The sequence below is a fragment of the Myxocyprinus asiaticus genome, chromosome 37 (assembly GCF_019703515.2).
Source record: "Myxocyprinus asiaticus isolate MX2 ecotype Aquarium Trade chromosome 37, UBuf_Myxa_2, whole genome shotgun sequence".
NCBI classification, from domain to species: domain Eukaryota; kingdom Metazoa; phylum Chordata; class Actinopteri; order Cypriniformes; family Catostomidae; genus Myxocyprinus; species Myxocyprinus asiaticus.
This window is the reverse complement of record NC_059380.1, coordinates 36,564,750-36,577,355: the sequence shown is the minus strand read 5'-3', so window position 1 is coordinate 36,577,355 and position 12,606 is coordinate 36,564,750. Positions and strand designations below refer to the sequence as shown.

The window sequence follows — 12,606 nt, the reverse complement described above, 5'->3', positions numbered from 1 at the left end:
CAGACACAAAATTTGAGGTCAAGGCATAACACAATTAAACACACTATGGCAAAGTGTAATTATGTAAGTGAATGTGAAAGGAAATTAAAAAGTGCTACTCACCGTTGGTACATATTCAGAGGGGAATTTATTAGTTGTATAGGAGATTAATAGACAGGTTTTACCAACTGCACCATCGCCAACAACAACGCACTTGATCGTCTGCATAGCTGTGCTTTTACAAATCCACTGTTCTCATTCAAGTTCTGCAAATGAGAGAAAAACACAAGCATTCACATAAAACACATGTGGCACAGACATACGTAGCTGGCTTTCCACCAGTGTCTCAAGTTCAAAAGGTGTAAACAGATAGTAAAGAACGTGGCAATATGCATTACACAACATCTCAGTGTCGACCACTAATATCACGTGTGTGCCGGCTAATAGTAGGGACACTGGTGGCAGGTATAAAAAAAAAAAAAAAAAAAACAACTTATGACAGTTATAGAGGTAAAAAAACTAACAAACTGTAAATTACATTTGTTAACAGATTTAGATTTAAAAGTAATTGTTTAAAATAAAGATTCAAATAAAACTTCAGTAAATGCAGACTTTCTATTAAAATATACAGAGAAAATGTTACCCATCATATAGCCTAGATGCCTTTAATCCAATAAAACTTTCTTGACTGTAATATTTCAAATTCTTAGAGAAAAGTGGCAAGGCCTTATAGTTAGTATGAGTAACATCTCTACCATATGACAGGGCTCCAGACTTAAAAAAAGACTTGGGAGCCATTGGTTCCTAAACTGAAACATTGAGCCAAATGGCTGTTTTTAGTGGCCAAATCACAGAATTGCTCGATTTAGATTGCTGTTCAGAAACAAGATAGATCGCAGAAGGAAGACAGCTGATAACCCATTAATCTGAGGTTTAATAAACAGTATGTTGAGAAGATAAGTTTGCATTCCCTTTTGTCTCATAAATGTTCACACACCCTTTATAATTTATACAAATATAAGAGATACGATTTTTTTATTTCGTACTGCTCTTCAGAATCTACATTACAGATCAGAAAGTATATTATGCATACAGTAGTGTTGTCTTCTTTTGCACCTTGTGTAATAGTTGTGTACAAGTCCCTCAACTGTTACAAGTGTCAAAAGCTTGAGCTCATATTTAATTATAAAGAAGTCGGAAAGGGTACACATGGGACCCTTATTTTGAAATGTCTGCGCTCCAGTTGTGAGCTCACTGACGGCTGATTCGCTGAGCTCCTGACGGCTAATCTGAGCTCCTGAGTTCAAACCCTCAGTTCTTTTTGGGTGATTCATGAAAAAGACCCGGATCAAGTGTCATTTGTTCACGACTCTCTCACGCTGGGTTTGTTGTTGCGTGCGGTTCAGCGAGCTCGTCATCACAACAGAACGGGTGAAAAGCGAGACACACTGGTGCGTGCTCTAAAGATGTATTAAACAACTCACAAGATGATATCTGACGAAACCGCATATGAACGCACACAACCCGACTATCGCCAGTGACGACTAGATTTTAAATTATTGTCGCAATCAATTATTTTTGGTTGCATTTGCAACCATTTTAGTCACAGTCTGGAACCCTGTATGATCTAACTCACCACGAATTTCCATCTGTCCCCACTTGCTGCCACAGAACGGAAAATAAGTCACACTCGAATACATTTTTCACACCCTTGACTGTCACACAGGCAATATCCTTCAATTAGTCAGTAGTGTGAGTGGTAATGAGCTCATTATGTGCATCAATGCAAAAGGTTTGTGCAATAACTGAGGCGTCCTTTTGGTCCAGTGTGCTACGACTTGTCTTAAACCCACCTACTCGGAGTCCATGGGAACAACAACTTAACCCTGAAACTTATCAAATGTTCTAGTGATTTAGCAGTGTAAGGGGCCGTTTACACTGAACCATTCTAGCATCCATCTGCACTTGTTCTATATAGGTCTTCTATGTAAACATGCAATAAACATCTTTCACAAACATAAGACATCTTTCACAGTTGCGAAGTCTTGCTATTTTTCAGCATCTCAGAGCGTTGTTTTAGATGCCGCATCAAGTTAAAAGAACTTCACCTTTTAAAACCCATTGAGAAAAATGCAATCTGTTCCATTCGCTGCATCTGGCTTTTTTTTTTTTTTTTTTTATGCATTTGGTTAGAATGGCCCATAATAGTAAACAAGTCTACATCACAAAACGAATATCACAGGCAAATTCATTGATCCCGTTTACACCTGGTACTAAGATGTGTTTCACAAGTGGACAGAGCTAAATATACTGGTCCCAACAGGTCTCTAAAACGTTTTGTGATCACATCACAAAAACCACACATGAAGGTAGGGATGCTCCGATATGGAATTTCTGGGCCAATACAGAAAACTTACAGCTCATTGTGGCCAAATACCGATACCTGATATTTAAAAAAAAAAAAAAAAAAAAATGTAATCCTTAAATCTTGAACTGCTAGCTAATGGCACTTTTCCACTGCACGTTACGGTTCGACTTGACTCTGCTCGCTTTACTTTTCTAAGCTTGCTTTTCCACTGCAGTTTAGTGCCACCTCAATGTGGGTGGGATTATACGCTGATCATCATAGTTGCACTGCCTCTACTGCCGTGACATCATCTTAAACGCGACACAAACATTACTGACCATAAACAATAACACGACTGCTAGCTGTTAGCTACTAGCTCATTGTGCTGCATAAAGCAGATGTTGCATGGTGATTTTACACAAGTGTAACAGTTAAATTGGCCTGGTTGTTTTAGAAGCAAGCTTTCCAGTAGCTGGTCAAGTATAAAGTGAAGCTTTCAAGCAGAATATAGTGTTAACGTAACAAAACGTATCATCCTCCATCGTGGACTCCAACAACGCCGTGACCGATTCCAGGGCACTCTCCCTCCCATTGCTCGCCGGTCTATTGCCGATAGATAGCGTCCATTTGGTCGAACCACTTCCACTTTCTTCTGTTTGAACCACTCCAGCTGTTGTGGTCCTTGATGGTTCTGTAGTCACTTAAGTTTTTTTTACTTTTCCCTACACTGTTGGTAGGTCCGGTGGTAGCCGTGTGCGGCCAACAGCTGAGACATTTCCTGAAAGTCTTTTTCGTTTCGAGTCGTTTCGTTCGTTGCTAACGAGAGGAACATCTGCACCTCATTTATTGAACACGGCGTGGTTTTGTGCACAGCCATTTATTTTTACAATTTGAAAGTCGCGTGAACAAATGATACTGCTATCGCTGTTGCTAACTTTAAAGCTAGCGGGTTGATGTCCCGTGTCGCAAATCCAGTGACGCTGGTAGTGATGACTCTCTCTGACCAATCAGTGATCTGCAGGGTTTTGACGTCACATTTAGTATCGGCTCGGCTCGCTTGGAACCTCAACCGAGGTGGTACTAAAAAAGTGCCAGGTACTATTCACAGTGGAAAACCCCCAAAAAGCGAGCAGAGTCGAACTGTACCGTGCAGTGGAAAAGCCCCATAATTCATTAAAATCTTCTAATTTGAAACAAATGTCATTCAGAAGTTTGGAATTTGAACTTGCTGCTATTTAAGGTTTGTTGTAACAATGTGCTATTTCCCACATTCTGTTTATGTTGTGTGAAGTAATAAGCAAAAACGACTGCCCCCAAGTAACATACATACATGTTTTTGTTGCGTTTTTGTTTATTGCCTCATGAAACAAACAGAATATGGGAAATGGCATGTTGTTACTACAGCAGATGACTAAAACCAGCCCATAGCAATGTAACAACGTGCAGAGATGTTGAAATAATCCTCACAGAGCGACATGAGTTTGGCTCTCACTCACACAGACACTATGTATGCGCACACTTGAGGCTGCCCAAGTCCCTGCCGAAGAAAAGCAGCCGCAGGCAGTCAGAGATTCTCAGCCACATGCAAATAAACCGTAACAAATTATCGCTGAAAATATCTGCAGTAATTACATTTACATTACATTTACATTTATGCATTTGGCTGACGCTTTTATACAAAGCGACTTACAGTGCCCTTATTACAGGGACAATTCCCCTGGAGCAACCTGGAGTTAAGTGCCTTGATCAAGGACACAATGGTGGTGGCTGTGGGGATTGAACCAACAATCTTCCACTTACCAATTCAGTGCTTTAGTCCACTACACCACCACCACTCCACTCATTACATTATCGGTCACCAATTTATTGTGCATCCCTATACGAAGGTAGACAAAAATGCATGTGACCAGACTGCATGCGAGGTGTAAACGCAAATCCATCCTGAATGTGTCTTGGAGAGCAGTGAAGGTACAGTGAAGTACCACCCCTCACTTGTCAAACTGTCTTCAGCCCTAGTGTTCATGTGCAGTTCTGTCAGATATCATCTTGTGATTTATTGAATTACATCTTTAGAGACCATGTTAGAGTGTCTTACACCACTTTTCACCCTTTGTTGAGATGAGCTCGCTGCACACAACAGCAAACACAGCTTGAGCTATGATGTCCGATTCACGGACAAAGGACTCTTTTGAACCGGGTCTTCAGCCAAAAAGATTCACAAAACAGGTTTTAACTCAGGAGCTCAGGTTAGCAGTTTGAATCAGAGTTACTTTCTCAGCAAATCACTGACAGTGTTTATACTGTAATACATTGTAAATTATTGTAAGAGTGCATAGTTTGTTTCCCATCTGTTTATGAATACATAATACTTAAATCTATCAGCCAGTTAGTTGGTTATCAGCTGACTTCCATTTCTTCAGCTTTCTAACTTGCTACTGAAAAACATTCTAAATCCAACATGTGATGGTGAGCCTGTGGGCCAGTCTGCCATCACGGAATTGTAATGTCTTCAAAAGGATTATTTTACTCCCCATTTTTCAATATTTATTGGTGTTTTATAGTGCAAATGTTTTTATCCATCCTTTCATTTTAAATCTTGTTTTTAATAATTATCTCTTTAAAATTCAACTTAAATGGGCTGTGCTTTTTGTTTCACAACCTGCCCCTAACTGACTGGCAGTATTCAAATAGTCAGCATTTGACTGATACTAAACAGTACTACTGATGTTTAGCCATTTATATTTATTCTTTATTTAAATGGTCAGGAATTGACTGACACTGAACAGTACTGATGTTTATTTAGCTATTTATTTTATTTGAATTTATTCATTTAAATGGTCAGCAACTGACTGATACTTCAACATACAGTACTGATGTTTATTTAGCTATTTATTGTATTTTTATTTATTCATTCTTTATTTTCTCTGTGTTCATTTCTAGAATTGGTTGAAAATGTATAATAATAATAATAATAAATGTCAAATATTCTTTGATTAAAAAATACTGAAGAAAGCAGCCTTCAGAGTACCTTTGCATAGTCATATCGGTGCAAAATCGGTGCACAATTTCATTTCAGCTCAAAAATTTACTATATCGGCTACCATATCGGCCTCAAAAATTCCGGTAGTGTTTGAGTACCAGAACTGGTTTTTTTTTTGTTTTTGTTTTTTTTTAAGTGACCTTGATTTTTATTCAGGGCCTGAAATTCGGTGCAGGATTGCGGGTACTGCGCACAATTTTAATCATTCCCGCAGTCCTGCACACTTTTATTCACTTTACAGTGCAGCTGCGAATTATTAACCAATAGATGCAGATGAACAAATCAAATCAATAAACTTGTTTTTGTATCAAACTGTAATTCCAGAAGATGCACGAGTAAATCCGCGCGCTCTCTCTCTCTCTCTCACGTGCAGCTGTCAGCAGTGTGTTTGAGCACCTGCTGAATTTAATGTGAGCATGCTAAGTGAGGAGCGCTTTGTCGCATAGTTACTGAACTTAAGATGTTAAAGATGTATAAACCTTTCTAAACCTGTTAATTCGACATGCACATGGCATTATACCACGTATCTGTAAGCGATAGACGCGATAAAACAATCGCTCTAGTTTATAATTAACAAAACTGTTAATATTGCAAGAGCGTGACTTGAGTGTTTCATATCTTGGCTCTCCATCATTAGCCATAATTGACAAGCACATTTGACAAGAAAGGCAAAAACAGCAAAAATGCTTTGTGTATCAGCTGCATGGAGAAGAGAGACACTTAACCACCCGTTACATCTCCACCTCCATCTCTGTAGTGTTCCATCCAGGGTCAGAAATTGATGGGGGCTCTGGGCAAAAATGCCCCTGAAATTCAAAATATGGGGGCAAAAAGAATGCCCCCACAAAGAGTTCCTGTTCTTTTACTAATAATATTTGATACAGCTTGAAATACATCACGATCTTCATGGAATTTTCACTGAACATTATTTGTTTCATGCCATCCATTGTGCAGATGTTACAGTCATTGGCGGATGCTCGCACCATAAACGCGCACAGATGGGCATTCCGTTTCTCATGCTCCGCATCAGTTCGGTGTCGTGCTTGCCCTAAATTACGTGACCGTTCGGAGTTCGGACAATTGATTCAAAATATACTGTCCTAGTGATAAACACTGTCGCTCCCTGTGCTTTAGCTTACTTTCTGTTTGAAAAGCCTCCTCACCAGCTAGAAGCCAAAAGTGCAGAAGAGATAGATGTTATATATTTATTAAATTAATCAGGTCTGAGAGACCTCAAAATATAAATGTAACCATATGCTGTAGTTAATAATAATAACAAAAATAATGTCTGCTAGGGCGTACTGAGTGACTCCAGTCAGGCTTCCTAAGCAACCAGTTGGCCCGGTTGCTAAGGTGGGTAAAGTCACGTTGGGGTACCCTCCTCGTGGTCGCTATAATGTGGTTCTCGCCTTGGTGGGGCGCGTGGGGTGTTGTGCGTGGATGCCGCGGAGAATAGCGTGAAGCCTCCACACGTGCTAGGTCTCAGCGGTAAGGCACTCAACAAGCCACATGATAAGATGCGTGGATTGACGGTCTCAGACGCGGAGGCAACTGAGATTCGTCCTCCGCCACCCAGAGTGAGGAGAGTCACTACACCACCATGAGGTCTTAGAGCGCATTGGGAATTGGGCATTCCAAATTGGGGAGAAAAAAATAAAATAAAAAATAATGTCTGGATAAATAGCCTTGATGTTATATAAAATGTTATTAATGATACAATAATAATTTTACATTAACCATGTGTGTATGAATCACATATCTGACTAATTTTCATTGTGAAATGTTTATTGCATTTTATATATATATATATATATATATATATATATATATATATATATATATATATATATATATATATTTTAATTGGCATGAAGTTACTACATTTTCTGTTTTTTTTACCCTAGTTCCATCTGACGTATAGAGGAATTGAGAAAAGTAGCCCCCTGTGGGATTTAGGTGAGTTTGTTGTAAAATTTCAGAATAGCCCTATGCTTCGTGTTACGAGTAAAACTGTCCTGTTTGTGGGTCACTGCGCTCTAGGCACAGGAATAACGTCATCCGTTTTGTCGCTCACTTACAGGAGGGGACAGTATGCTAAACCACTATCCACACAGCCTGGAAGCCGAGCCTGTGAAGCACACTAAGAGGTTGCAAAGAAATGCATCACGCCATCCGCCTTTCCCTTGGTGTGCTTCGGGGAAGTAGGAGAGAAAGGCATGAGACCACTTCCTGCTGTTTTCATCATGCCTGAGCAGCACCTAAGCCTCTGCAGAGCTCTACAGCAGTAAGCAGACTGTGAGCCTTCAAACTCACATATGGTCAGGACAAGGAGATTGGAGCCCATCCCTGCTGTTTCCTTCCCCTCGCACACTGCAATCTGCGGAAGTGAGGCCTGACCTCATTCTAATGATAGCTACAGAAAAACCAGGGCTCAAGAATAAAAAAGAAATTCCATTGACCTAGTCAGGCCAGTGGTCCAGATTTGTACTTGTTTCTGTACTTGTACATTTTCAAAGGTTCCACAACAAATGATACATTTTTGTATTTTTCAGAAGAAAAAAAATCGTAAATCGTAATTTAATGCGAGTTTTCCCCTCACATCTATTATAGCCTACTTCTGCTGGAAATCATAAGACACCATCTGGCCGAACAGATCTCCTTGCAGAACTGCGCCATGCCTTTCTGTGCCAGCTTGTTGACGGTTTCTTTTTCCCAACGTAGTGCTGCGAAAATTAGGATAAGAATGGACTGACTGAAAAACGGACCAATCGTGAGTCACAATACTAAGGGCACTCCACCAGCACGCTTGAGTACAGTTAGGTAGCAGTGCTGAAAAACCCGGGCCGGGCTGGGAACGGTTTGTTATACTACAGTCAGATGGTCATTTTCATAAATGCCTAAACACTAGGGGTGAAACGGTTCAAATTTTTTTACGGTTTAGTTTGTATCACAGTTTTAGGGTCATGGGTTTCAGTACAGTTTGGTATTTGCAATGATCAGAAAAAATACTAGTAGCAAATCCAAAGTATGGATACTCTATTACTTGGAACAAACACTTACAAAAACCCATGGTTTTACTACAGTAACCACAGTTTAAGCATTATATTTGTAGTAAAACCACAGTAACCACAAACTTGACCAGTTACTACAGTCATGGTTACTATAGTAAAACCATGGTTACTGTATGGGTTCTACTAGGGCTGGGCGATATGACCAAAATCATATCACTAATTTTATATCACGATAACGTTAACTGGATAGCTGCTCTCTGTAGAACGTTGACCCTTGTGAGACACAGGCTGAGTGTTTCCATCTACACAGTAGACATTTGTCCTTTTTCAATAAGGTACACCATGATAATTAACATGCTCAATATTGTTATCGTGAGCACTTCTAAATAACATGACAATTTCTAGATAACCTATAATCCAAATGGTTTAGATTTTTCTGAATGCACTGTAGCATTTCCATCAATAAATCAACATTCTCAACAATCTAACCGTTGCAGTAATAGGAAGACATACCAAATTACTAGGAAACTCTAAAATTCATGTTTCTTTTTCAATTAAGCTTTCCCTCAAAATGTTCCCATTGTTGTTACTTGTTAATTTGCAATGAAAACAAACCGTAATAAACTAGATAAATGCAAAATAGAAGCATTGGACTCTGAATTTTGAAAGCCACCATGTCTCTTTAATCTTATATGGCTTTATCTTTGCAAAGTTACTTTCTTTGTGATCTTTTAATTTAAAAAGTACAAAACAAGTAACTAAATCTTGCAATTAAGTACAACAAAAAAAGTTAATTTATCTTTCAACCTGTTTTGTAATTCAATACAATATGTGATAATACCGTAGGGCTGGGCGATTTGGCAAAAAAATATAATCTCAATTTTGATCAAACTTATGGACAAATCACGATTTGATTTTTTTTTTCAAATGTACTCCAACATGATTAAAACTGCATGTTCTTTATTAGAATGCAAGGCAACCTGCAGGGCTCCAGACTGCGACTAAATGGTCGCATTTTGCTACCATTTTTCCTAACAGTGCACTGGTGCAAGAGGTCGCACTGGTGCGGCTACAAAGTTGGTCGACTCTCTGATTGTGCGCTGTCATTTTTTGTTGCGCATGAGAAATATCAAACGGCATATGTTCCACACGCGAAAGGAAACAGCTCTCAGTCAGCGCGGCTCAAGGCTCAATGGCAGGGCTCCAGACAAAAAAGATTACTTAACTGAAATATTCAGGAGCCAAATCACAGAATTGCTCGATTTAGATTTAGCTGTTCAAAAACAAGGTAGAAAGCAGAAGGAAGACAGCTGATAACCCATTAAACTGAGGTTTAATAAACAGTATATATAGTTGAGAAGATAAGTTTGCATTCCCTTTTGTCTCAAATGTTCACACCCCTTTCAGAATTTATACAAATATGTTTTTTTTTATTATTTCATACTGCTCTTCAGAATCTACATTACAGATAATTACATAAAGTATAGTATGCATATAGTAGTGTGTTGTCTTCTTGAGCATCAATGAATGTTTGCACCTTGTGTAATAGTTGTGTACAAGTCCGTGTCAAAAGCATATATATATTATATATACATTTTAATTGTTTTACAGTATTGCCTTAGTCTTTCTTTACCGTTACCGGACGGACTAGACACAGAGACAAGAGTGCAAAATGAATGAAATCCCAGATGCAGTTTATTGTGATGCTCCAATCCCAATCAATAATTAACAGAAGAATAAAAAAAAACTGGTACACAACACGGGCCTTTTATTTAAAAAGAAGCCCGAAATACACGAGACTCTTATTTTGAAATGTCTGCACTCCCAGTTGTGAGCTCACTGACGGCTGATTCTCTGAGAAAGTGAATCTGATTCAAACTGCTAACCTGAGCTCCTGAGTTCAAACCCTCAGTTCTTTTTGGGTGATTCATGAAAAAGACCCGGTTCAAAAGAGTCATTTGGTCACGACTCTCGCGCTGGGTTTGTGTTGCGTGCGGTGCAGCGAGCTCACCAGAAACAGGTGAATAGCGGCGCGAGACACACTGGCGCTCTGAAGATGTATTCAATAACTCACAAGATGATATCTGACAAAACCACATATGAACGCACACAACCCGACTGTCGCCAATGTCGACTAGGTTTTAAATTATTGTCATAATCAATTATTTTTGGTCGTATTTGCAACCATTTTAGTCACAGTCTGGAGCCCTGAATGGACAGATCAGTGCAGAGTTGTGCATTTACATGTGGATCGGTCTCGAGCGCTCAGCCGCGCAGATCATCATAAACAGCACTGTGAGAATCGCGGGCTGGGTCGCGGATTCGGCATCGATTATTTGTTTAAAACCTCTATGAAAACCCATAATGCGTCGATGATTAAACTAGTATAAAATCGTATTAAATGACCCCAACATTGAAAAGGAATAGAGAAATCTGTACCATGAACAGACAGAAATTGTAGCTAAGCCTTTCAATCCACACATCACAGATATTAAAAAACATTTACCATGAACATAAATCAATATATATCGGGGTAATGAGGAATACAATTTAATTGTATTTTGTGATGTTTTTCTTATGAAAAATGGCATAATTTGTTTCATGGTTACTGTCCATGTTATTATTGGTTTACTTTTACCTTTGGTTACTATCATCTTACTGCAAATACCACAGCCCGATGAAAAGAAACCGTGAAAGAATATTAATTCCCACTTGCACACCGTGTCCTAACCAGACGCGACGCTGCGACACACGATCCTTCTCATAAAAGTACATTAAAGCCGGGGTGACACTAGTCAGTTCAAAACAACTTTATTTTTGCAGAGGAATTCACAGACCTATGGAATGTTGTGTTTGAGGTAGGGCTGGGTGATTAGGGCTGCACCTAATGATTATTTTTATCGATTAATCTAACAATTCTTTTTCTGATTAGTCGATTAATCTAACGACTAATTTTCAGATTATTCTAAAGATTTTTTATAATTATTACTTGATTAATATAACAATTAATTAACCCAAAATAAATATAAAAAACTTCATTAATTCTCATTAATATTTCAATATTTTATTAAATCATCTTCTCTTAAACACAAATGTACAAGAAACAAAGTGTGCACTGCAGGGCATTATTCTGCAACCAAAATAGCCCTGTTTTAACTGGTAATCTCCATTTTACAGTCCAACATAAAAAATAAAAAAAAAATCTAAAATAAACTCAATTCAAGTAAAAGGAAAGTGCAATCTACATTTAGCAATCCAACAACAAAATAAATGAAATAAACGTAAAATTCAAGTCACTTTCAGGAGGAAAGAGGATTTTGGTTTTCCAAAAAGAGGACACCTTTTTTAACAGAAATATATGGAAATTATTTATAACATACTTTTGAATGTCCATGTATTAAAATAAAATATTTGATGCCATGAGTGTACCTTCATTAACTATTACTATTATTTTGAATGGCCATGGAAAATGAAGCAATGTGATAATTTTACCTGGTCGCAAAAAGTAGTCCGTTAATTTACCTGATGAACTTTCACCTTTTGCTGACCCTTTATGCTTCGCAGAGCTAATGTGTGTTTCTAAATCACTTGCACCTTTATTAGCAACTGACACATAAGTGCCAGCTTTACATGTCATACATTCTGCTTCCCACGGATCTCGACCTGGTCGAAAGCATGGGAATTTTTTGTGCATATCTTCTGTAAATTTGCACTTTTGTTAGGGCACTGTTTCCACTCAGCTGTCATTTGCTGCTACTGTCAAGCAACTGTTTGATGCCGAACACAACAACGCTTTGTGCATTCGCAGAGAGATTGACAGGCAGGAATTTGGCCAATAGTTGCTGCAAGCCTCTTATAATTGACCAATTGGTGTGCGAGAAGGCGGGACTTACAAAGAGGGGTTAAAGCAATGCAAATATGCGCACACACACACAGTGAAGTATTAGACCAGATGCACATCACAATGCAACTAAAGCCGAATCCCGGACATATTTGCAAATTTAGAAATCCCTGCCGGATGCCTTTTTTAAGGTCTGAAAAAGAGGACATGTCTGGGAAAGAGGACGTATGGTCACCCTACGTTAGCAGCGGTGCAGAAATTACTTTCAACATGGGGGCGATGGGGAAACATTTAGAAAATCAATTTTAAGTGACTTCTACTAACAGAAACACGTGTTGTAATACTAATATGTAATGCTTGGGTGGGGACAAAAGTAAACAGGACTTAC

At 38.7% G+C, this 12,606-nt stretch overlaps 1 protein-coding gene across 2 annotated transcripts in view; it reads right to left on the bottom strand.

The window, feature by feature from the left end:
- The window catches only part of LOC127427919 (cell division control protein 42 homolog), a 39,849-nt gene that overhangs the window by 18,220 nt on the left and 9,023 nt on the right, over positions 1-12,606 (bottom strand). For both annotated transcript variants that reach the window (XM_051675862.1, XM_051675864.1), the window contains exon 2: positions 103-245. In XM_051675862.1, coding sequence (XP_051531822.1) covers positions 103-207 — 105 coding nt within the window. In that variant the 5' untranslated portion in view covers positions 208-245. The remainder of the gene's footprint in view (positions 1-102; positions 246-12,606) is intronic.